Below are 25,714 nucleotides of genomic sequence, written 5' to 3'. Positions count from 1 at the left end.
AACTTCGCTATTTTTTTTTAAATAACTCAAGAAGAAAGAGTTAGAGAAGGGCAGTAGCAGCTCATGAACATTTAGGCACACGGTCCAACACTAGCAACAGCGCAAGTATAAAATTTGATGTTGTGAGATCATACCAAGCACCGACAAAGATGAGAATATTCGATTTCCTATACATCAATACCAATAGTTCTAAGGATGAAAACAATTGCAGCAACGATCCATAGGCCTGGTACAAAGGAGTCTGGCTATGGACATGCTGGGCATGCCAGAAAGCGGTAATTGGCCAGATATTATAGTCCAGGCAGTTCACATTCCTTGTGTCCTTCTTCCTTGATTGAAATGCAGCATCTCCTTTTGTTCAAAGCAATCTAAAACCCAATCTCAGTGCATCCCACCCTAAGGATACATACGATAGCACGCTAAATAGGACTTATAGGTCCTATAGTGAAATGTACATATGCAGCAAGGTATGAGACGGAGAGAACCCCCCCCTGCTTTGTGTTGGTCATTGTCTCGCAGGAATCTGGGGAATTCCTTTCAGACATCTTGGGGGGATGTGTTAAGTAACAATAGTCTAGAGTGTGTATAGGAATTGGACATGTTGGGGGGGTACCCCTCGGTCTCATTTCTTGTTGGGTATAGGGGTATAAATTGACTTCACGGCAAGAGCGTATAAATCGCCACGGCGAGAAAGACGGCCAAAGTAACTCAATTTTTTTATCTTCTGTCTTTTTTGGGGGGGGCGGCATGTGGCTCTTATACACTTCCGTACACATCAACAGCATTCGTTGGACGCTATAAAAGTGTTAGCCACACAGACTTTGGATGAAGCCGACCCACTTCATAAAATGAGTACGATAATAGTAATCTTAGATTCATGTTACTTAGTAATAAATAGAGTGCAAAGTGTACCCATCAAATTCTCCGGAGCAACTCACGTTAAATATGATATACGTTAAATACGCATGGCGTGGATTTCGAAACTTTCACAGGAGAAAATCAGAAACACTAGGCTGCAACTGGAAAGAGTTGAAGTGCACACACACAAAAAAAATTGTCAAGAATTTTAATCCTAATCTTTCTAATCCTATCCCTTCCTTCAGTTTAATACAAATTTACACACACCCTTAGAGTACGTCATTCACGAGCTGTGGGGGGGAGGTAAAAAAAATCCCTTCCTCTCGCCCATTGTTGCACATACTTTCCAGACGCAACTTACCCATGGAAAACAGGAAAGACGAACCAAATTAATGTCAGGACCTATTGCAAGACGTCACCTTCTCCACTTTGTTCTACAAGTAACTGAGTTCGCTATCCCGTCACAGAGCAAACTTAGAAATCACTTTGCACTGACTTTGTAAATTTTGTGGAGTATTTGAGGCACCCATTTCCGTTCCTTTGTTATGCAAAATGTAAAGTTAGGCCTACTTTGTTGAATAAAATCACGTCATGTCAAGTTCTGGCTACCCATAATGCCTCACAGGTTCAATTTTAAGACAAACTCAATTCATTTCATAGTACCTACAGTCCTCTTCTAGGTTCAAGTACTTGCCCAGGTCGATCGCGACCTGAGCGATGGTGACATTATTTAGTTGACACGCCTTCCCGGACAGGTTGAAGGAGTGGCACTTGGGGTCTTTGATGCAGGCAATGCAACACCGCACAGGGTTCTTGGTCTGGGTAACGGAGAAGGTGTGGTTCAGTAGGCAGAAGCTTTGGGTCGAGTAACCTCGAGTTAGGCTGATGGCAGAACACTGAAAGGTTCTGGTGAGACTTGTGGCAGGACGCTCACATATGGTGTACCTCCAACGAGAACAATCAGTTCCAAACCACCGCATTCCAGATTTAGCCAGTACCACACATCGATTATCAGGCCCACTGGATGTGTCGAATGTATAGTACCCTTCAGGGCCAGTGAGATTCTGAAAACACATCAGTGCGTTGTTAGGTAATTTGGCCATACAGCCCAGCCACAAACTTCTCTCAGGATTCGGCCACGTTTCTTTAAACAGCCCGTAGAGGAAATCATTCTCAGCCTTTGAGTTAGGAACGGCCAAGTTGCTGTTTATCCTTTGGCACGTCTCTTGTGCTTTAGCCATTCCCAGCTGAGTGCCTATGACGGCCATCCAACAGGACTGACCATTGGGTATCCAGCCCAATGGACATCTGGGTAGAGTGTCTAGTGAGTGGATTTCAGCTGCTCCAAGCAACAGGACGAAGAGTTTGCACAACACCATCATTTGAGCTCAATTTGTGTGCCGCTTTGTTTCTTGTGGTGCTTGCCGTGTGTTCAAAAGATCCTCTGTGTGGTTTTCAACTCGCAGTAGATTTCGAATTGCGCAGTGGCGGGGAAGGATAATTCAAAGCGAGCCGTCAATTACATTCTAGCTATGTGCGCTGTGTAAATTATGTGACGGCGAGGCCAGTAATTTCAACGATCCCAGCACACGATCGATTATTAAGCTCTTGACTAGAAGAACACAAAACGTTGTAGCTATTTCCAGCGATCGGCTCCTGCCTGCTCATTTTGAACGTTATTACATGTATTAACACATCTTCGTTAAAATTGGGCTCCATGAAAACGGAGGACGCGTGAAAACACATATTAAGGATAAATTTCATGAATTTAGCAAAACTGTTTTCATATGCTACGTGTTTTGCACGATGCACTAAACCTGAAATTCTGAGATACCCTGACCAGCCAACATGCAGTCTGAGAGGTTTGCAAAATCAAAACCATGCAGCTTAATTCTCCCAATTAAACACGATTGAAACCCTAATTAGCACAAAGTATGAAGTAACAGAAACCGATCCAATTGGCAAAACTCAACCTATTACAGCCAGCAATAGAGGAAGTTGGAAATTAGACACTATTATGAGCCCCGGACTGGACCAAGAGAGGGCGCAATTTTCAGAGTTAAAGACTTGAGCCACCTGCTTTAGACTCGAATCGGACTGGAGTCGCTATTTTTGTGACTCATTATTTGACTTGTAATTATCAGTTTTGATTTGTGACTTGACTTGGACTGCCACATTATGAATTGTGACTTGACTGTGACAAAAAGTACTCAATCTAACTCATTAATATAACGTTTAGAATTAGGCCTATCAATTAGGCCAGTCGTGTTATGACACAAACATCGTCGTCGGACAAAAATTTTATTGAGACTTCCACCAAATTCCGTAAATCATAATACAGTTGGGGCAAACACTTGATACAAAAACAGCTTTCCTCAATTTTTCGCTGTTTGAAATAATTGTGCCAACTTTTTCTCCACGAGGTCAGACAAATTGTATCTCAACTAAAATGTTCATAGCGTGTAGTTCAATTGAAAATTCTCAGAGACATTTATTATGGTTCAAAAATCATTCATTGAGAAAATTTACATCTACCCCCTAATTGCCGTTCAAAAACACTTCAGAAAGTGGTCCACTGCAACTATGAGATGTGACAAAAATACAGAAACAGGCACTACATATTAGGGTTGGTGTATGTAAGATTTTGATTTTTTTTGTAAATATAAAGAATTATGAATCATATCTATGGGTGTTCATTTGACGCATACACCATGTACATTAAGTATAGACCCATCTTGTCTGTCTTCATGAAAAGAAAAGTTGGTAGGAATGAGTGTGAAGTTGTGAAATTCGAGGAAAACTGTTTTGTTTTTGTTCTACCATGGTGTATATAAACTTTTTGCCTCAACTGTACAGATACGTGTACATGTAGGCCCATACTCTAACACAATGATCCTATCAATCTGTAGTTTTAAGTTATAGTTATCTGAAAAAAAACTTTATCCCCTCTCATAAGCATTTTGCCGGGAATCAACTATATATCATTTGAAAATGAAGTGTATCACATATGTTTTGTTTTCTTCACGGCTAACGTTTGTCAATTGATATTTGCAATTAAAAATCAACAAATCAAAAGACAGTAACAATGATTTCGATTTCGGGTCGACATACCACTCCAAAAAGCACTTGACTTCTGTGTTTGATATCGTTTGTTTCAATGTTAATAGGTTAACAAGTCAGTATTTTTCATGAATTTGTATGGTGGCTAATCGAGTGATTCTGGTGTTTCAAAGTTTCAAGTAGGCCTGGCGGTAAGCGTGTATAGCATTAATTTTAGATTGTAACAGGCATATCGTTAAGAAATTATTGTCAAAGTTTTGAATGATCTTCCACTTCTCTCTGGCAAGTAGGACACATTTTTAGGGAACGCAAACACCATTATGATTTTTTTCAGAAAGTATTTGTGTTTCTTCAAGTGTGTGTTCCGCTATGCAGAAAGGGGTATTTTCAATTTTCAAAAAGACAACAGAACTGGAAAACTGAACGATGTCTTACTCAAATGAGTTCCATAACTTAGACGGCTTATAGCTAGCGAAGTTCAACTTCGCCTCATTAAATATAGAGCAAAACGCCAGAAAACATGGAACATTCATGGCCCTGAGAGATTAGGTAGAAAACTGGGCTTCTCCAGATGTGAAACGTTGAGATACTGTCTCCAAGTACAATTTGAGATAATAAGATCTATTTGATTTTGTGTCGATTGTTTGCTCACTACGTTTGTGACCAATCATCTCAATGCTGAGTGTTTCGGTAAAAGATCGTGCAACTTCTGTATTCAATAGAATGAACTCGCCAAATTAAATGGAATATTACGCAAGTTATTTCTTACTCTGTGTACTGCGTGTCTTTCAAGCGTTAGGCCCACAAGTTCGATGTAGCTGCAATACTCTCCTTGTTTCAGGAAACGTACTTGCCCTGTTCGACCTAGGCAATGGTGACTTTGTCGAGTTGGCGCGTCCTCGCGGATAAATTGAATGATGACTGGCATTTTGAGGTCCTTGAAGCAGGCAATACACTAAACGCGAGGCTCTTGATCTGGGTGTCAGAAAAGGTGTGTTCCAGTTACGTAGACAGTAGAGTAGCTTCGTGTGTTGCCAGTAAGAGACTAAGGCTGCAGAGCACTGAAGGGTCCTGTTGAACCTTGCTGCTGGCCACTTACCTCCATCCGCTAAGTCCCATCTTTGACATCACTACACGTCGTTCATTGGGCCCTTTGGGGCCAGAGTAATTCTGAAATCACGCCAGTGTGTTATAAAGCAGTTTGGCCGTACACCCTAGCCACGAAGGTTTTTTTTCTGTTCTGGCTAAGTTCCTCAATACAGCCCATACAGGAAAGCATTCTCGGCCCTGCTGTCAATTGCCAACTTCGTTCATCCAGGAGGACTGATCGTTAAGTATCCCGCCTGATAGGCACGATAGGCCCAGTGAAATGTAAAACACGAGAAGTGTCTTCAAAACACAGTTGAGAACAGTGGTTTCCTACAGAGTCAGCGTACTTCAACAATTACGTATTCCATAACATAGCTGACAAAATCTGAACGAATAGGTTTTCCTCTTCCACGAGAAGATCGTTTAATAGGTTTTCCTCTTCCACGAGGAGATCGTTTTACCTATTCCAGTGGCAAAATAATTGCCTCCACGCAGTTACGTGCAGATGAGCTACCGTCTGCCGATCTCACTGACTCAGTCTTGTGCAAAATTAACCTGAAAGTATTGCTACTATATAGGCTAGATTTAAATTGCATTTTGTCAAGTAAACTCGCAGGAAGCTGCTATATGTGAATTGATGTTTACCAACCAATAAAAAATATTGAAATGGTAATTTGCATTTGGAGGAGCCTTGTGATCGTTCCCAGCTTATCTGCCTTAAGCAGGGTGCAAATGCTGCAGTGCATCACCTAAGACTGCTGGTTTCTTGTGTTTGACCGAGAGGTTGGAGGGCACTGCGTAGTGCACAGTAGTGGTCACATTTACACTTACGCGCATTATATACAGTATGCAAACTTGTCTACGAATATGTAGAGGGGCCATCTTAACACGGGGGCCATCTTCTATGTCCACTTCATTTCAAAGTAGCCGCAGTCCTCCCCGACTTTCAGGTACTTGCCGTGGTCCACCTGGGCGATGGTGACATTGTTTAGTTGACACGTCTGCCCGGACAGATTGAAGGAGTGGCACTTGGGATCTTTGATGCAGGCAATGCAACACTGAATGGGGCTCTTGGTCTGGGTAACGGAGAAGGCGTGGTTCAGTAAGCAGTAGCTTCGGGTGTGGCCAGCATGATTGAGACTGATAGCAGAGCACTGAAGGGTCCCGCCAAACACCATAGCAGGCTGTTCACAGATGGTGTACCTCCAACGATGGCAAACAGCTGCGAGCCACTGAGTTCCACCTGTAGCCATCACCACACACGTGTGATCATCCCCATTCGATGCACTCGATGTGAGGAATTTGTTGTGCCCTTCAGGACCAGGGAACTCTTCAAAGCACGTCAGTGTGTCGCCAGGCAGCTTGACCGTGCAGCCCAGCCACAAATCGCTCTGTGGATTTGGCCAAGTTTCCTGAAACAGCTGTACCAAGAAGTCGTCCTCGGTCTTTGAACTAGGAACGGCCAAGTTGCTGTTTGTTGAAAGTTGTTGGCATGCTGTCTGAGCTTCGGCCATGCTAACCTGGTCCTGAATAGCCATCCAGCAGGACTGACCATTGAGTATCCAGCCTGGTGGACATCTGGGTAAGGTGACTAGTGGATTAACACCAACCGCTAAAAATACTAAGTAGAGCAGCGTCTCCAAGACACAGTTGTGAACCATGTTTTCCTCGAAGTTGACACTGTTTAAATGTCTACGTTTTTCGTTAACAAAACTTTAATGGAAAATCCAATTGAAAAGGTTTTCCTTTTTTACGAGCAAATTGCTTTTACCTTTTCCATTGGCCGCATAGGTGCCTCCACTAAAAGACGTCGTATCAAGTTTCAGATACAGAATTCTCACGCTGAGCTCTGCAAGAAACAAACTCTTCAGCAATTAATAACATGCTTGGAAATATGCTTCACGCAGAGCCCAATGACAATTCAGCTTCGAGCGGAATTGGTGAGTTGTGTGACTTGGGTCCCGTTAGTAATGGCCAATAGCTAAACTAGATTTCGGTAATTAAATTTACCCGACGTTGCTATGGAAACTGACCAGGGTGCGTAGCTATGGCAACATCATACAGTACAGAATAACAGGTCCACGTAAAAATATTGAAAGTGACAATTCGTCTCTTTTGGCACCTTGCATTGGAAAGCGGAGTCGTTATGACACATCTGTATTGCGTTGTGGTTGATCGATGTCAATTGACCATAACAAACTGAGTCCTTTTGGCCATTTTTTTGTTAATATCCGGCAATTCGTTGATGCAATTAATGTGGAATTGTTTTGCCCACTTCAAAAAAATCGATAGGCGTAAAATGGAAGGTTAACAGATACGGTCGAATAGCATCCATTTACGTGCTTGCCAAAGAATTGATTGCATCAGTCAAGTTTCACTTAGTTCGCCTATGACTTGTGAAGGAAACCTGCCTAATTTTATGAAGGTGATTTTGAAAGTATTTGTGCCGCGTCCCTCGTCGTCACATTGGGCACTTTTTTTGGGGGGGGAGGCTCAGTGCTTTTTGCTAGGCCGATGTAGTGCGACCGACCAATGCCCACCATCGAGCAAAAGGAGTAAAGCACCCCAGCCAACGGGGTCTACGTGCATTTTCAATGAAAACTGTCAACAATCATTATGTTTTTATAATTGAATCAAACTGCTTTATTGGATTTCTGAGTGAAGAGTTTGATAACATTTCATTACAGTACTGGATTCTTTAAAACAAATGACAGGACACAGGCCTATACAGCATCAAGAATTGGGCTTTTCACTTCAATTTATTCATACAATTCAACCATGTTGAGAGACGTCTTCAGCAGCACATTCAAACAGCGCCTGCATACTTCGGGGCTACAACATGATAGATATGAAACAACACTTGAAAAGTTGTATTTGTACATTTCAGAACTACAAGAAGAAAGCTGAAGATGCTTTCAGGATCATTTCCCTCAAAAATGTCTCAATTTCCATGTTTGTACTGTTCAAGAGCGCACCATGCAATGTCCACTGATTATTTTTGTCTTTGGTTGAAAATACAGTTTTTATGATTAATAATGGTCTTAAAACAATACTGAATCTATAAGCATACAAACAATAAAATTGTGAATTAAAATAAACTTTTCATTTCATTCTGAAAGCACACCTCCATTCTTTAAAAAAATCTAAAATCACGACCTGTATGGGTAACTAATACGTAATGTTACAGTGACGTCAGGTGCACGGATTACTAACACTGAGAAAACCGGAAGAAATCCCCTCCAATAATATTCCCAACCTCCCCACCTTGCTATGTTATCACAAATCAGGACACAGCGTCCAAACAATGTGCATTTTTTTCATACAGGCCTTGAAACTGTACATTTGCACCTCAATTACTTTTTAATTTTGTTTTGCTGCTTTCAAGTGTACATCGATGCCTGGACTGGCACTGTAAAATTCAAAAAGCGGGGGGGGGGGAATCGCTGAACACACTATACTAGAGACGCGGTTCATAATACAGATGTAATCTTTACATACAAACCTTGACCTCCACATAAAATGCCATATTTACAGCTTCTGATGCGAAAGCAAAGACGAAAGCGAATTTGTGACGTCAGATCAGGTATTCACACTGCCAATTTGTGACCAACCCAACCCAATCCAACTTTTTTTTCTCCCCACAAAAAAATTAGGAGAGATGATCCAATAGTCCATCCCCATGGTAAAAAGTGGGGGAGAGGAGTATTTCCTTAACCCCCCCCCCGATTGACACCCATGACTGAAATAAAACAAAGCCCTTTTTGCACAACTTATCTGAGCACCAGATTTCTATTTCTTGTGGGCCCACTTCGGAAGAGGAAATGTTTTCCATTTCACCCTTCAAGAGGTAGTTCACAATATTGTGCCACCAGAGAGGTTGACACAGGAGCAAGGCCATTCTCCAAGATCAAGGTCAACAAAAGCATGGCCACCTTGTCGCAATCTGCGGTTGAGCGTATGTCAGTAGAAACATTTTGGGTAAATTTGTGGATAGCTTGGGACATTCCATGCTACAGAGAGAAGAGATGAGTAATGAAAACTGCCACTCAAACACTAAAGAATCCTTTGACGTAAAAACATCAGGAACAATTCAAGCTCCCTGCCTGCAGCCAAGGCATAGTAATTGATGACCATTTCCTTCAACTTGCTACGAAAGATGGCCTTTCCGAGCCAACCTCTTGGTGACACAGAGTATTGTGATTGTGAATTGTCGTGCACTGATTGTCAAGCATGAAGATTACTCGGTATGATTTTGTTCTTCCCTTATTCCTCCATTTGGCTTGCAATGTGGCAGTACTGTTGAGCCAAAGACTAAGGAATAGCATCTTATTTTTAAGAATGCCTCATTATTTGGGTTGCTTTAGAAAGAGTCCATTATTAAAAACTAATCTTTGTACATTAAAAATATGTCCAAATTAAACAAGATCATTAAAAAAATTTAAATATAAGAGTTTTGTCCAAAGCTAGAAAATGTTACCTGAATCAATTGGTCTAAGTAATTATAAAATAAATCTCAAAATGCTTACACTGAATATTGAATATAACATTGGCAAGTATTTGATTTGATGGTGTAAAATTCAACATGTACTCAGAAAGGTTACAATATAGTACTACAACATTTGGAATGAAAAATATAGAGTTTTATATAAGGTGAGTTGTAACAGTTTGTACATTTTAGGTTGCAAATATTAAATATGAGTTGTATTTGCTCAATAGTACCAATCATGCGCATGATCACTTGATAATATGACCCTCCTGTATGAAAGAAAATGTTATAAGAATTTATCACATGTCAAATCTGACAGGGGGTGGTGAATGCTCAACAAAGGCTGGCATCTCCATCGATTCCATCCATCTCTGCAGCCCTTCCATCGGCTAAGCCTCGTGTCAGCATGACAGAATACTCGTACAGTGTCTGCCACAAAAGAATGTAGGTTACATTAGCAGACCTTCCAATGTTGGCTATCAAGAATTCGGAATCCTTATCCCCAAAAGTCAGAATTTTTCATGAAATATTATGGAATATTCTCCATATTACCATGAACAAGTAAAAATCAGCGATGCATTGTACAGAAGTCGAATCTGTGTCTGTGATGATGTACAGTAACACACGTACTCACCGATTCCACAAAATTTTGATTTCCACAAGAGTTTACATCATCTGAAATGGTCCGCAATAATTTTTCATCTCCTGAATGTGTAGATTCAACGTGAAATTCAGCAAAAAATTCATCGCGCTGTGCTTGCACATTTGACATAATCGTGATTGATTTCACAGCAGCCTTTAGTCTTGGATCCAAACATTCTTAGCTACGGTTCCTGGCAAAACCGGGTACCGCACAACACATACAATGTTAGTTACAATGTAGCTTGTTGATAGACGGCATATTTGTCCATGAACAATTTCAGTATCACGTCCATATATCAAGTCCATCTCGCGGCTGGTACGCGTCAAAAGAATGCGCTGCCAGGGACGTGGCTCATGCAAAGTGCACTGCAATGACTGTTCAGGTAGGTCGGATTAGTTGTATTACGGTACATACACAAGATTACATGGACAGTTTCTGGTAATATACTGGCGTGTCAAAATTGCGATTTGGCAGAAATTTTAGGGGCTTAATCGGAATGGCGGAAACAAAGTGAAAATTTTCTGCCAAAATCGGGAACGTTGGGAGGTCTGCATTAGGGTTTTCTTGAAATTCAGCTTCATCGCCCAGTTTTGGATTCGTGGGATGTTTAGACCTCCCTTGACCTGGGGTGACACGAGATCAGCAAATGCGTTTGTGTTGTGATTCAAAAACACAGAAATCATGTAATATGAAGCCAAAGTTTACAGCTTTTTCCATTTGACCTTGAAAGACTTTTCAAAAATATGATAGCCTGTGGTAAATAAAGCTGGAGACAAAGGATGGGTTTGGAAAATGGCTTTTGTTTAAAAAAAGAATGTCGCTTTAAAATCCACAGGGATACTTCATGTGTCCTGTACATGTACAGAAGAGACATGTGCCTGCTGACGGCCGAAGCGGGGGCGTCAGGAGGGCCATTTCCCCCTCCCCAACTTTTTGCAAGTCCTGTAATGAGGCGGGCCTTTATGGATCGGCCCATTAATGGCTGATGCCTGACAGTCTCACAACTGGCCCCCTTACTCTACAAATTGCTCCGCGGCTGGTGGATATGTCACAAGGATACAGACAGCAGCTCTAAATTGCTAGATTCATAATTGGGTTCCTGCTGGATGTGATGAGCTTAATCCACCATACAAGGTTTACGACAGACAGTGCCCCTGCTTGTTTCACATAAATCTGGACCTTGATCTGTGGTCCTGATGCTAGTTCACTGCATCCCTTAGTCAGGTTCTGGTGTTCGTGAACCAATGAAGGATTACTGATTGAGTTTTAGATCTGTGTGACACAAACAAGCCCAGTGTCTCTGCAAGTGTGTCCACACCTCATGCACTGTTATTATCAAACATGTCCCCAAGGTATCTCAGGATTTCTGAGAGGCTGGGGCAACACTGTGAACACTAAGAACAAAGAGTGAGGGCGCTTTCATTGCATCTTGCACAGCATGTGCCCAATGCCCATTAAATGGAGCAGGAATTCTGTACAAAGTGTCAACAGCAATGTGGCATGCATCAGTAGAGGTGACTGTTTGGGGGAATGGTGGGTGAGAATATTACAGACAACCCACCGCACACATTTCCATTTTGTCTGTTTACTGGTCCACTGAGTGATCATTGGTACTGATCAGAGACCAGTTTGCTGAAAAATCTAACCCATCTAATCGCACATGACACAACTAGACGAAATCAAACATGTTCGATATTCCACATTATGCAAGCAAACACTCTAATTCCAACGGAATTGATGTTTAAGTTAACGAATTGGATTTACAAAGAATAGTTGTAAAAATTGAAACAGTAGACCCCTCCAACACAGTCAGCCAACATGCAACTTTTCATCATGATACATTCATCACAAGACTGATCACCATTTGACTGGTTATGGAATGGAATTGATGGGTTACCTTATGGTATATTGTAATGTGAATAAAAACTGTATTGGTGATACAGTGCGAAAGTTAACTGGGAAAATGAAAGGTGTACGGCAGGTGTGACATGCAATCCTACTCACCCTGTAAATGAAGACATAGTGGTCCCTCTGTAGTACTGCCGCCCCACGGTCATGCCGGATGCTGCAGACAATGGACGGGACGTCCACGGTGCACAGATCCTCCATGCTCCGCATAGCACTGTCTATGGAGAGCAGGGTACCGGTCCTTCCGCAGCCATCACTGAATGAAAGATAAGCAAAAACCTGATTGGTAGGCGAGTAAGTGACAAAGCTAATATCCAAAAGAAGGGCATAATTTTCCATGTCTGCCTGAGCATCGTATGGAATTCAGGACAACATATCTGATTTTGTTTCCTTGTTCTTATTAATTTCTTTTCAAATCTGGAAAGCAGGGAACTGAGTTTATTCCAACCTCATGCTTTACAACTGATTACTCTTTTCTATGATCACAGTTACTTGTGCTTTGAAGAAACTTAAACTCCCCATTCTTCAGACTTGATTTGCACAAGAGGAAAGATCCCCATGACAGATTTACTTCCCAGCTGTTAAATCCTGTTCAATTTGGCAGCTGCTACACATCAATAACTAGTGGATATTCTTCAGCTTCCTCCTGGGAGGCATGGGATAATCCAAATTATAGCTTTGAAGTCTGGACCTTTCTGTCACATTTCCAATTTCTTTTTTTTCGATCAAACCTTTCAGTGACAAAACACTTCAAATAACAGGGTAACACTGTGCGATTTTCTGATATAAGAATGAAGATACATTATTTTGGTATCAACATTATCCCTGGGTGAAACATGCTTTCCAGAAACCAATGTCACAGTGATTTTGTGATCTTCAAAAAGTAATCATGATAACACTTCAAGAAAACAAGGCGATAAAATAAAAAGTTTTTAAATAAACCAACTACTGTTATGTTCAAAGTTCAAGAATTCAGAGGTTTTCCCAATTCATATTAGACTTAAATGAAATCAAATGTCCCATGATAAGAATTTCTTTTCGGCCAGATCTCAAAAAAAGGTCTTGATGACAAGCAAAGAGTGCGAGGGAATTGGGGCTGAGTTAGCATCAATCCATATTAATAACCCAATATGATGCCCAAATCAATCAATTTTTCTTTTAACAAACTACTCCCTGCCTACCTGCAGTGGACCACTACCGGACCGTAGCTTTCCTGTACTGTCTGCCTGACTTGCAGGAGGAATGACAGCAGTAAGGTGGGGCAGGAGGGCACCAGGTTGCAGGCTACCGGCCACTGGGTGAACCAGAAATGGTTGATGGGACGGCACAGATTTTTCTGAAGTTGAGAATAAAACACAGGCAAGAGATTGCTTAAACAAAATGGACGTTAACTGTGAACATATGCAGAGACCAACCAGGTGTCATCAAGTGATGGCACAAATGATGGACTATGAGGATGCTGACATTTCTGACCATTCCAAATGGCCTGGTGATGGTCTTATTGGTTTGTGTGATGGTCTTTTTAATAACGAGAACTCCAACAGGTGGGCAGGATATGAGCCTGATTTCTGCTTCACAGCTGGCACTGGCACATGAATGCTGAAGAAACCCACTGAGGACCCACAGCCATCCAATTCTCACCAAGGGGCAGAGAACGAGAGGCAGCAATTCCTGTTTAGCAGAGGGTACAAGCTGAGGTAAGTTGCAGGTTACCACTGGTGAATCCAGGGGAAACGGAAACCCTCCCAAAACAATTTTGACCCCCCCTTCTTCCCCCCCCCCAAAAAAAAATTTGGTTCTAGATCCGCCCTTGCAGGTTACCTGTATGTTCTTGATGAGGAGAGTAGACATGGAGTAGTTCTCTGTCAAGACACACCCCTGTCTCATGACCAGGATGTCCCCATAAAGCTGGGCATTCTGGATGCCTTCATCCCGAGGCCAGTACCACGGACACACCTGTCAATATGCAAGATGGTGAATGGTTATTCTGGTGCAACGATGCCAGAACTTCCACAGTTAGGCCTTTTCAAGCCACTTCAGAGTTATTTTTTCCCAACAGTCAACTGCATCCTACTTCTGAATGAACACTGCAAAATTCATACTGTTCATGTGTGAGCCAGTGTGTGTGTACTAAAACCAGCATCTCTAGCACTATTGCTTGGCATTTCGTGAGTTGGCCTCAGAGTGACTCAAACAGGTCCCCGATGTGTCTAGGAATAAAACTGCTCAGTAGAAAACTCAAAGTATTTTGTCCCAGGTGCTTGTAGTGATTACCAGGAATGTATAACTGGAGGCTTCTTTTGCTTAGTGAAAAGAAGAAAATGAACATCTTGGAAGAGTCAATTTATTAGCATTAGATTGGAGATTTACACCATTCAACATGGTAGACATGAGAAGGATCTTGCACCGTTTTCAGCACAACCTGTCACATTCATCCACATGAAGATTGATACTGATGCTCAAAAGTGGCAAACAAGATGCTTCTCAAATGTGAGCAAAGACCAATCAGGTAATATTAAGACCTTCAAAATCAGGTGGCATTTCTCTTTGACAGCCCCAAGTCTCACTAGATTAGGCAGAAAATCAAACGACAATGAAGCTGGTCATTTAGACATTTCTGAACATGATGGTGGCAGCACTTTCTATTACTCACCACGCCCATCTCTTCAGGGGAGCAGAGACAGACGATTGTCCGCGACTGCTGCTCCCACACCATCTCCCAGAAGTCGTTGACGTTGGTGCCCCAGGGCGCTGTGGTGGCAATGTAGCTGTACTTGGTATTTCCATATCCCTGCAGCATCCACAGAGCATGCACGAATGAGTTATCTCCTACCAGTCTAATGAGTCATTTACTCGTGATAGGGAAACTCTGCGCACATACATGCTTAGGCACTTGTTACACACGTGACCGAGAGAAGTGAAACTTGCAAAAAAAATAGCAAGTGTTGAAGTCGGGTTCTTCCAAAGTATATTTTTCACCACCAAATACTGAGCTTTTCTTTGCTAATGCTGCAAAAGAGACAATGACCAATTGAAGATGAAGTCCATGACAAAAGGAAACAACCAATCTCGATTTCAATCAGCTGCTTGCTAAAGAAGTACCAAAAACGTTCTTAGCAAGTACTTTCTGAAAACATTTGTCTTAATAAAGTCTCAGTTTTTACAACATTCTCCTCATTCTTTTAAAGTACATGTACATTCTATTCAAGTTTAGTATTTTACTTAGGACCTAGAAAGTAAAGTACTAGACTACAACCCTGCAACAGATAAAGCCAGGAACACAGAAGCAAGAAAAACCTCTGCGCACTGATAAATCCAGTGCAGAGCAGGGGGAAACCAACATTGTACCCATTTGCTCTCCAAATGCAGTTTAGGGTTGTTATACAATGCCTGATGCCCTCAACAATAACATTGCTCAGTGTCAAGTGATTCAGCACTTTGCATTTTAAGCACTGTACAATACAGCAGTCTTAATTGCACATGACTTCTTGACAATGACACAGTAAACCATGCAGTGACATTTTGAGTTCACGGATGTACTGTTTTTGAGGTAAAGATAATACTGCCATCAGTTGGTAGCCAAGCATATTGGTTGGCTTGCAGTAGTCAGTACTACAAAACACTAAGTAATAGCTAGAGCCTGAAGGACCTAGTGCTACAAATGACTACATGTATATCTGGCTAGGTTACATCCATTTTTACTCGTACAGAAAACAATAAAGCCAAGCATTCATAATGCCACAGCACTGTATGGTACATTGTCTTATCTATTGTATTTTATGGCTTCAGAGAACAATAAGATCATGTCCTCTTACAAGCGACAGCGCTGATTACTACATTTTACTACAAGTAGTAATTTGTAGTATTATGTAGGGTTAAAGTTTTAAGGTATGAACCCCTAAGACGGTCACCAAGTACCCGCCAGACCCACCTTGACAAAGCTTGCATTCAGGAATCCGTGCTGGTTGTCCAAGCTGACCTTCTCCAGGGGCACCCTGGTCTTGGGGGGAGGGTGGAACAGGCTGAGGGCTGCCATGGAGCTCTTGGATGGACTGTGGGACTTGGCCAAGTCCTTCTGGAAATCTGGCAAAGTCTGAAAAAATAATGCAGGTACAAAATTAACTTATTGAGGGTTTATTGACACAGTGTTTTTGAAGTATAATGCATATTGTTTCTTTCGAGCCCTCTTTGGAAAGAAATGTTTGGCCACACAAGATCAGCACTTTGGCATGAACACCACACATGTGCAAGAAATTGACTTGCACTATTCTTGGCAGTAAGTTCCACCTGGTGTTCACCTGTACATCAATCACAGACTTTTGCGACCGAGATTTAACGCCACTGCACAGGATGGAGCAAAACACGTCATGTTGTCTTCTGGCCAGCTCATTTCTGAGCATTTTGGTTCGATGACTGAAGATCACAGCTTTGCTCAAATCAAATGTATCAAGACCAGTCTGTGCTAATCTTTCTTGCATTGCCTGGATGACAGTAAACATACAGCCAAACTCCTCCACATGTGCATGAGACCCTGAGCATGCTGGACTCTATCCTACTATTTACAAAACATTCAACTTCAGCCTACCTGTCACAAATTCTTCAGTCGTGATTCTGAATAAAACTTGAGGACACAGTTTTCCCTCACTTGTCACAGCAATCTTTTATAACTATCAACAGTGTGCAATAATGTTACACATTTCAGTTGCTACAGGGTTTTGAAATAAGCTTCCTATTGTTATAAACGATGACAATGCTACATACCTCAAATTCTTCAGTGATGGCCTCCCAGTAGCTGTAGAACTGTGATAAGCTGTGCATGCTCAACACATGGGACGGATAGTTCTGTTAAGAAAGAAAGTGTGCTGTTTTACGTGGCAGTTGAGGGTTCAGTGTGTGGTAGACATATCCAAACCTCCAACATATTGTTTGAAATCAGTGATCACAGAGCTTCCTTGTTTGGGTGACAAACTGTGTGGGTTTAGGTGACAGAGGAAAATGGAACAACACGGATCTGTTAACCATTTCAAAGAGCCACCAAAAATCGACTCCTTTTTTGGTAAGCGGGAAATGAAAATTGCTGCAATGGGGCGACACTTTTGGAGCGAAAATAAAACGTACATCAACAGGGAAGACACCACTGCAATCCTACTTCAGTGTTTATTGCACTGTGACCTGCAGAATTTAAAGTGATATTGTTTGTGTTAACTCACCAGAAATAGTTTAAGTAATCCAACCACATGGTAACAACAAAAATAACAAACACTGAAGCACAAATAGATGATAAGACAGATTGCGATATACAAGTGATTGAACATTGAAAAATTTAATTTGTAGACTTTCAGGCAGAACCAGGCAAAGTGTTTGCGCTCTGCCTTACCGGAGCTGCATAGTCCTCCTCATCATCCATGATCAGTCCCTTGTTGACGGCGGGCACCAGGTTGTGGGTCGCCATTGTCGGCGGTATGGTGAAGGGGGCAGTGTGCTGGTGGTGCAGGGGGCTCAGCTGGTGGGCATCGCTCAACGTATCATGCAGCTGCTTCCCATCAAAGTAGTAACGGTTGTGGATGGTGCGACGCTTTGCCAGGTGTGATCTGTAGAGCTGGAATGTGGTTAAGGGCATTCATTTCAAAGATTACTGGAATCTACTTAGTCAACGGCAAATTACATTTGGTGACCATTCTGTGACTACACCAAGAGATAGGGAACAGCTTGTGGATGGTGCTCAGGTAGAACATACAGGCATGCAAATGGCAAGTTAACCCCTTGACGACGGGAATTTTATAGTTGATAATAGCTGAAATGCAGGCCGAGGATCTCAATTTTTACGGCGGCTCTTACTGTGTCCCGACGCAAAGGGGTTAAAAAAATGGGGAAATTCTAAAACATACAACACGTGCCAACAAGTTGACCTGACATCATCTTAATGTGTTGAGTTGATGTAACAGTATCACTATGCTGCTATATCCTGGCAGGGGCATAACCTGAACTAATTTCTTTTAGGGGGTAGGTAAGTTGGACATTTCTTTTTGAACAGTTTACTCAGAGGCAAATCTAACTTTTAAGGGTTTTTTAAGGAAGAAAGGGAAATGAAAAGGGTAGGGGATGGACAGACCAGCAGAAGCAAACTGGCAAACCATGAACAGTGTACATGGTCCAATTCCAAGGTGTTTTCATGTGAACTGAATATTTTCATCCTCTTTCTTCCTTTCCTTTTTTCCCCCTTTTTTCTTTGCCTTTACCTTGTAAACGGCAATGGTAACGACTGACACTGTGATCAGCAAACTAAGGCTCACTCCCACCTTGACCCCGGTAGTTGAGCTGGATGGTTTGGGGCCAGGGGTTGCCTGCGAGCCTCCGTAGACATGCACCGACAACACCTGAAACCAGGTCAGCCATTATCAATATTAAAGTCACAGAAACGAAAGGACAGATCACAAAAAGCTTACATGTAGTTAATGGCATTAAACATTGTAGCTACATGTGATGGCCCGTAAATATGCCTCTAGGCTTTGAAGTGGTAAGTTGGCCCCACGATTGAGTGGAATTATTGGGCTCCTGCATAGCTCTGGCTCCTAGATATTTGAAGATAATTTTCTTTTAGTTCAGAAACAGACTTCCATCTTTTTTGAAAGATACTTACCTGAACAAGTAAATCTTAAATAAATAACATCCTTTTTTTTTTCATTTAAACTATAAATGTGACCCACTCCATGAAATCGAGTCATAAGTCACCAAGGCCACTTTTGGAGTTTTCATTTGTATTGGAATGAGCAAATTGAGTTTTTTGTTTTGATGTATCACTCAGTTTGGCATCTTGATGAAAGTGGATACTCCATGGTAAAAAATGCTGTGGGTTCCTGTCAATTTACACTATGCAAAATTATTCTAAGGGACTTTTTACTCCAAAGTGGCTCTGGAAACTTAAGACTCATTTTCACAGAGTGGGTCACAAATGATGGAAAGTTGCCACGATGCACTGCACAATCAGTCTGTGCAATTGGTAGTATTTTACTCAACTTCAATTGCGACAAGCATGCTTTTGTAAAATGTGTATATGTATACGTTGGAGATGGAATAAAGTGGTCTCATTAATGGAACCCTATAAGATGCTTTACACACTTTGGTAACATGTGTACCTTTGGCTCCAGGTATTTCTGTAGTTCTTCCTGGTCTGACTGCATCATAAGTCCCACAGACTCTGTCAGCTTGGTATCACAACTTCCCTTCTGGGACTCAATGCAGATGTCGACCTGTGTGCGAATTACATCAACAGGGGTGTCCCTCTCTGTTTCCATCTGGGGGCAGCTTCTGGTGTCATTCAGGACTGCTGTGTAAGGAAGGTAATGGAGAGACAGACTTTTCCAGGAATACCTGGCGATGGAGGAGACAAAATCCTCAATGCTGACACAGAAGTCCTTCCATGTTTCTTGCAGGACAAGCTGGATGGCAACAGAAGGGTAAGGGATGGGGGTCTTGGGCTTGCTGGTGTGTGTACTCTCACTGATGTGGGGTGTGGGACCGTGTGTTGGCCTGGCTACCGCTCTGGTTGTCAGGCGGGGTGGAGCTGTGGGCCGCGGTCTGGTTGGCCTGTGGGGCTTGCTGGGTGGAGGTGGCTTCTCCGTCTCAATCGGTGGCCCTTGGGAGTGAGGGGGAGGGGGTTCTTCTGTTGGCTCGTGTCTCGTGGGCACGAGGGGTGGGTGTTGCTCAGTCTGAGGGGGCGGTTGCAGATTTATGGTCGTTTGCTGCAATAGTCTGGTCGTTTGCTGCAGTAGTCTGGTTGTCTGCTGCAGCATTCTGGTTGTAGCTGCCCATGTCGTGTAAGCTTGAGTTGTAATGCGTCCTCTCTGGGTTGTGACTTCTCCAGCTGTTGTGGGAGGAGATACACGCACAGTTGTGACCCTTGGACTTGTGGCAAGAGCCGACCCAGAAGTGGTACCGGATAGTTCAGTAGTTGCAGGTGTCGGCGTTGTTAGAGCAGGTACCACTGAAGTAGGCACTGGCAATGTTGTGGTTTCAAGGGATGGTTCGGACTGTCGAGTGGTACTTGTGTACCTGATTGGGTTGGCAGTTGTCCCCCTTGGTTCCACAACGCCCCCTCCCGTTGTTGCCAGTGGCTCTCCTACTCTGGTCGTTGACTGATGGGGCGGCCTGCTGGTCTTCTCAGGCAGGGGAGGGGCATCAGTGACCCCTGGTCCTGGCAGGCCATGACGTGTACTGTGGGCTTCTGTGACTTTGGGGTCAGGTTTAACAGACGTTGTCATTTGTGGTTGTGTTTCATCAGAACGAACAGACAAGCCTGCGAGAGCAAAACAAGAATACAGTAATGGCTGCCAATGAACATGACACTGTATTAGAATTCAAAGCTGTGATACAAATACTGTTCCAGGAAGCATTTTGCTCACCCTTGCTGTTGTGCCTTCATACCAATAACCTATCTGCTTTCTAAATTGAAACATTCTATACTAGAGATTATACTACACAGTGCTGAAATGTAGCATTAAATTGTCCAGTAAGAAATCTGACACCCCCAAATTAATTCACCATTGTTCTGCCCTAATACTTTTGGCTCAAAAGTTCAAGCGAAATAAAAGTGTTTCATCTACTATCCTCCCCAATTTTTTCAGCATTTAAAGTAAACACGATCAATTTTTATTTATGTTCAAACAACACGTACACTACTAAATTACATTACTACTAAGACAAAAATACATTAATTACTAAAAGCAAAGTTATGTCAGCAGAATGACAAAACAATTTCTATCAATTTTATTGGAAAGTTATGAGCCAAGTAGTTTGGTTCTGTTATTTAGATGACTGTTCATACTTCTTGTTCAAGTAACATGTACATAACACAAATCTAAAAATGCTTCATATTTTATTCTCCACCCAAATGACTCACTAATGGACTAAACAAGAAACACTCCACTCCAACCACCACACACATATATATAATGGGGCACTCAAGACAACAGCGTCAAAGCTTTGCCAAAGGGTGCAATCCATTGTCAACACCGTTTGTGAATACACATTCCATTTGAGAAGTTCAAGAGTCAAGTGTGTGATATGCAAACCTCACAGGTGACTTTTTCCTGGTTGCAAGATAAAAATCCAAACACTTGATAGATATTGTGCAATGCCCATGCTTTACACAACACAGGCCACATACACATTTGGTGAAGATTACCACCTGACCTGCACAAGAACTCAACCCAAATTATTCACCAAAATTTCTACCAGCGTTTTTTTAGCTGTTCCCAATCTCAATTTGTTTTTCCTTTTTTTTCCGCTGTTTTTTTCTAAGGGGCACTTTGGCAATTATTTTCAGTTCGATCAATTTCAAACTTGGTATAGTAATTAACCATCATCAGAAGACGTTTCGCAAAACTTATTGTAATCGTGACGCCATCACGAAACCTCAATTCAAAGTTCATTCTTTACAGTCTAATACCTAGTCAACTATTTTACTGATTTCACTCAAATTTGGTATGCACATGGTCGGGGACGTGTTATAGATGAAAATTTATATCTTGACCTCATGTGACCTCTACTTCTGGTTTGACCGGAAGTTGCATTTTCACACACAAATCGTCATATTTCATGCACTATGCGTTCAATTGCAGTGATAATTTGTTTTTAGTTATACATGCCACTTTGGCAATTATTTGTAATTCAATTGATTGCAAACTTATGATACTCGTTGACAGTCATCAAAAGACAATAAAAAACATTTTGGGAACAGGTATGTGTTTGTTCACAAACACCACCTCAAGTTTTTTTTTTAATTATTAATAAATCCATCAAGAACCACTGTTTGGAACTTAAACAAGACAGCAAGCAGTAGCGAATCCAGGAGGGGGGGTGTTTTCCTCGTTTTGGGAGAAACCTCCCCTTTCTCCCTGTGTTCCAAGCTTATGATATAATCAAATTCAGCAATTATCACCAAAATATGCCCCTCTTGCATTGCTGGGTTCACCTGCCCCCTTTGTAAATACTGGGCACCATCTCCCCCTCCTTAGGTAAATGCTAGATTTGCTGCTGGCAAGTTCTCCAATAAGAAACAAAAAAGCCTCCAAAGAAAAAAACAACAAAACCATAAATCTAACCAAAGAGACACATCCATGCATGTTTCTGCCAGTATGCATCCAAGTTAAATTAATCTGTACATTGAGATGTGCGTACAAATCTTCGTCTGACCGATTATAAAACGAGTCAGGAGAAAGCAGGTTCTTGCCCTGTAATTATGCTGGTACATGTATTATCCCATGGTATCATCATACAGATAAATGTAAAAAGACCACAGCATGTATTAATTTCCAGTGAATGACAATTACAAAGACCTCATCAGGATTCCCGATGGCAATAAACAGACACACTAGTGTTATGTAGCGAATATGATGTGAATGTCCTTAGGGACGCTACCCTCTCACAGCACGCAAACTTATCAGAGTGGCATACATGTATTTCAGCTCCATTGTTTCTGCAGCTTGCACAGAATGTGGGGAATTTTTAAGACCAATTAAGAAGCCACTCACTGTGATACTGAAAGTACATATTCTTTACTACACTGTAGGTAAAATTGTATTAAACAATCATTTATCACTTGTCAATCCTAAAACAATACCACAGACTTCAAACATACCGACCATTTTTCCCACATTGAATTTTTTACAAATTTCAGAGAATAAACCATGTGCCATGCAACAGAAGCATTAGGATTTTGTCACATGATGACAATTCTTTTTCTGTACTTTGGAGAGTGAAAAATAAAAAATGACTGAAGGAAATATATCAGAAAAATGGTTCTGACAAATAACAGACTGTTCAATTACAGTTATGGACTGTACATCCGTATCTGGGCTAGCAACCACACAATCCTGGCTTTCAGAAGGCATCAACTATTATTTTATCTTGTGCAAATGTGTGAGAAAAACATAACTCAAAATACCCATGTTGATGTAAGCAAGAACTCTTGCACTGCAATGCAGGACATCATACTGACACCCAACTTGGGAGTCATGTGAACAACTTCCTGTGGGTCAACACCATGATTTACAACTTCCTTTATTGAAGCTTCTCCTTTCAAAAGCACAGACAAGCATTATTCTTTTTTTTTATTTGGAATCTTTATATCTAACACCTTCAAAACCCAGTCACTCTGCCTTGTCATAAAATTGCTTTTCCTCGGGGATTTGGTCCCTTCTTACAACCTCATGGTCAACAGTGTTTGCACAATTTTCAAAAGTGTACACAACTTTCGAATTTTTAAGCTTTCAAACCTCTCAGACCAGTAGCCAAACTTCATCCAGTGGGCCTGCAGCGGGTATATTAGTTACTACTGCCATCTCCCATTTGCTTCTGGCTTTTAGAAGCTGAGGCAGAGCAAGTTTTCTACGGTTAAAGTAGTAAGTTTGATTGAAAAATTCCATTAAGGCAAAGCCAAGTGGAATAGAGCATTCAAAATTATTCTTTCCACGAATGTTAAGTATCAATTACTTTTATCAATGCCTAAATAATTCCTCTGAAATGGTCACCATTTTGCTTTGTAAGCGCAACATAAAATCACGACATGAGGTTTTCAAGTTCCAATACAGGTGATTCACACTAGAGTGCTTCCAAGAGTTTGCAATGTGCTGGCCAATCACAATGCCCGAAATCTGCCAAACCTTTCCAAATGCGCATTGGGTCGACAGATTTCATGCATTGTGATTGGTCAACACGTTGCAAACACTTGGAGGAGCACTATTGTGAGTCGCCCATATTCCGTTCACACTTAGGCAACCATCCCTGTGAGTTTTATATTTTTTTCATATCACTTGACAACCTTTTTAATTTGTTTTTTTCTGCGTATCATAAGGGTAACCATGACTTACAATTTCCTCTTCTGACAAAAGACGGTACAATGTTTTGCATTTATTGCTACGGCCAAATTTTGTTTTGAGTGTTTGTGTGAAGTCTCGACTACATATACCACGCACACAGTACAATGGTATATTTATTCAACCACGTACATTCAACAGCCTTTCTTCCACTCATTATACTGAACAATTTCATAACACATGATCGATGACCCACCAATCAGATGAACTTCAGGTGTTGCATAATACCATTTATCAAACAGTGGCCTCCACAAATCACTTTGAATGGTGAACCATGGAACCCCTGCTGATCTGTTTTATTCAGTATGAGTGATGTAAACCTGACCTCTAACTGGCCTTTAACATACAAGAATTCTACAGATGCCCCTAATTTTCCCCTACAGTTACCGATTAGCCATCTGAAAGCAATAGCATGACCAAAAAAAGTGTTGCGGTACATGTATTCACGTAGAAAACACTTAGAATTTTTCAGACCAATCTCACAGGGTTTGTGCACGGGGTGTCAAGCGGCATCTTTCAATGGAACTCTTTCCCTTAAAGCCAGGATACATAAGGGTAGACCAGATGCACAAAAGAAAAGTTTACTTTGAAAGAACTGATATTCATTTCATAATTCACTGTCCAAATTTTTTGACCCCCAAAAACATGCAAACATAAAACAACTATTTTGTATCTGTTGTATCTTCAAAAACATTTTCAAAAATAAACTGAACAAAACTTTGTCCCTCGCTTAAATCCTCGGGTGTACTACTAGCACCTTATGCCTCGAACAATTTACTTGGTTAAACCATGGTAGAAAGAACCAAGACATAACGCGAGTCTATACACCACACACCACCACGTACGTACATGTACCTACCTGCCTTGCTTCCGAGAATTACACACCACAGCAGGTAGCACTGCGAGGCAACGCGAAGTGACCACCATCGCGAGAGAACCATGGTGAGAACTGCGTGGCGCGGAAACACTGAACCACAGACCTTTGTCGAGCTTGAAGTCACCTAAAGCTGGACGAATCCCAGTCGCAAATATGGGGACCTTCCCTTATTTCACATACTAGGAAATACTGTCGTCACATCTTGGGGGTTTTGATGGAAGAATAGCTAACTACGAACGTGGTACATTTTGAAGCTCTCTTGCTATCGCCCTGGCGTCTAGTCTGCACACACCAAAGCAACTTCGTGTCGGTGCTATCGCAAGGGCAGGTTTGCCGCGACACGACAGATTGAGGTGACAGGTGTTTTTTGGGGGGTGGCTGGTATTGCGAGGTCTGGTTGCCTAATTATCACCAAGGCAATCTCTAGGTACTTCGAAAGTTACAAAACGGGATCCAGACTAATAAAGTTTACATGGAACCCTGCGCGAGTGGTGCTGATTGGTACGGCTGCTTCCACCCACCAAACCACACATTAATGAATGCAAATTGCATCGGAAAACTCGGGGTACCCAGACCTCAGATAATCTACGGATTAACTCTTTATCAAAGTAAATTCAACTTGGCCTACTTTTTTAAGAAGGGTGAAATTTTTTCGTGTGAACGTCACCTCAATTTCATTTTTGGTGCTGACGGTCAATGAAAATGGAGTCATATTAGCTAACTTCATATTTTGTCCAACAGCGATGCCAGTGGGATACATCAGGATGAAAGATTTTAAGGTGAATCACGTATCTCCACACATGTTCGAATTTTCAGTTCATAAAATTGCCAAAACGCAGTCCACACATTTTTTTACGGGGGGGGCATCGCTGATCATAAGTTGTCAGGAAGGTGTGTGCCGTGTGCAGTCTAATTTT

General features: G+C 41.7%; 3 protein-coding genes across 3 annotated transcripts; all 3 read right to left on the bottom strand.

Moving 5' to 3' along the window:
- Positions 1 to 445: 445 nt before the first annotated feature.
- On the bottom strand, positions 446 to 2,731 carry LOC147799071 (C-type lectin domain family 9 member A-like). The gene has a single exon (XM_087137010.1). The coding sequence runs from the start codon at positions 2,238 to 2,240 to the stop codon at positions 1,503 to 1,505; it is 738 nt and encodes a 245-aa protein (XP_086993136.1). The 5' UTR covers positions 2,241 to 2,731; the 3' UTR covers positions 446 to 1,502.
- Positions 2,732 to 5,909: 3,178 nt separating this feature from the next.
- LOC147799070 (uncharacterized) lies at positions 5,910 to 6,668 on the bottom strand. Its single transcript, XM_087136789.1, has one exon. It carries the CDS (start codon positions 6,666 to 6,668, stop codon positions 5,910 to 5,912), a length of 759 nt encoding a protein of 252 aa, XP_086992915.1.
- Positions 6,669 to 7,733: 1,065 nt separating this feature from the next.
- Positions 7,734 to 25,140, bottom strand: LOC110981954 (uncharacterized). The gene is made up of 11 exons (XM_022240019.2): positions 24,780 to 25,140; positions 19,181 to 20,340; positions 18,284 to 18,421; positions 17,422 to 17,643; positions 16,806 to 16,886; positions 15,976 to 16,137; positions 14,698 to 14,835; positions 13,866 to 14,000; positions 13,226 to 13,380; positions 12,141 to 12,300; positions 7,734 to 9,922 (listed from the first exon to the last, which is right to left on the bottom strand). Exons 1-11 carry the CDS (start codon positions 24,859 to 24,861, stop codon positions 9,827 to 9,829), a joined length of 2,529 nt encoding a protein of 842 aa, XP_022095711.2. The 5' UTR covers positions 24,862 to 25,140; the 3' UTR covers positions 7,734 to 9,826.
- Between the last annotated feature and the right edge of the window lie 574 nt (positions 25,141 to 25,714).

This window comes from Acanthaster planci, linkage group LG05 (genome assembly GCF_054643075.1).
Source record: "Acanthaster planci isolate LZ-2023a linkage group LG05, COTS_SCS, whole genome shotgun sequence".
Classification (NCBI taxonomy): domain Eukaryota; kingdom Metazoa; phylum Echinodermata; class Asteroidea; order Valvatida; family Acanthasteridae; genus Acanthaster; species Acanthaster planci.
This window is presented reverse-complemented; position numbering and strand designations above follow the sequence as displayed.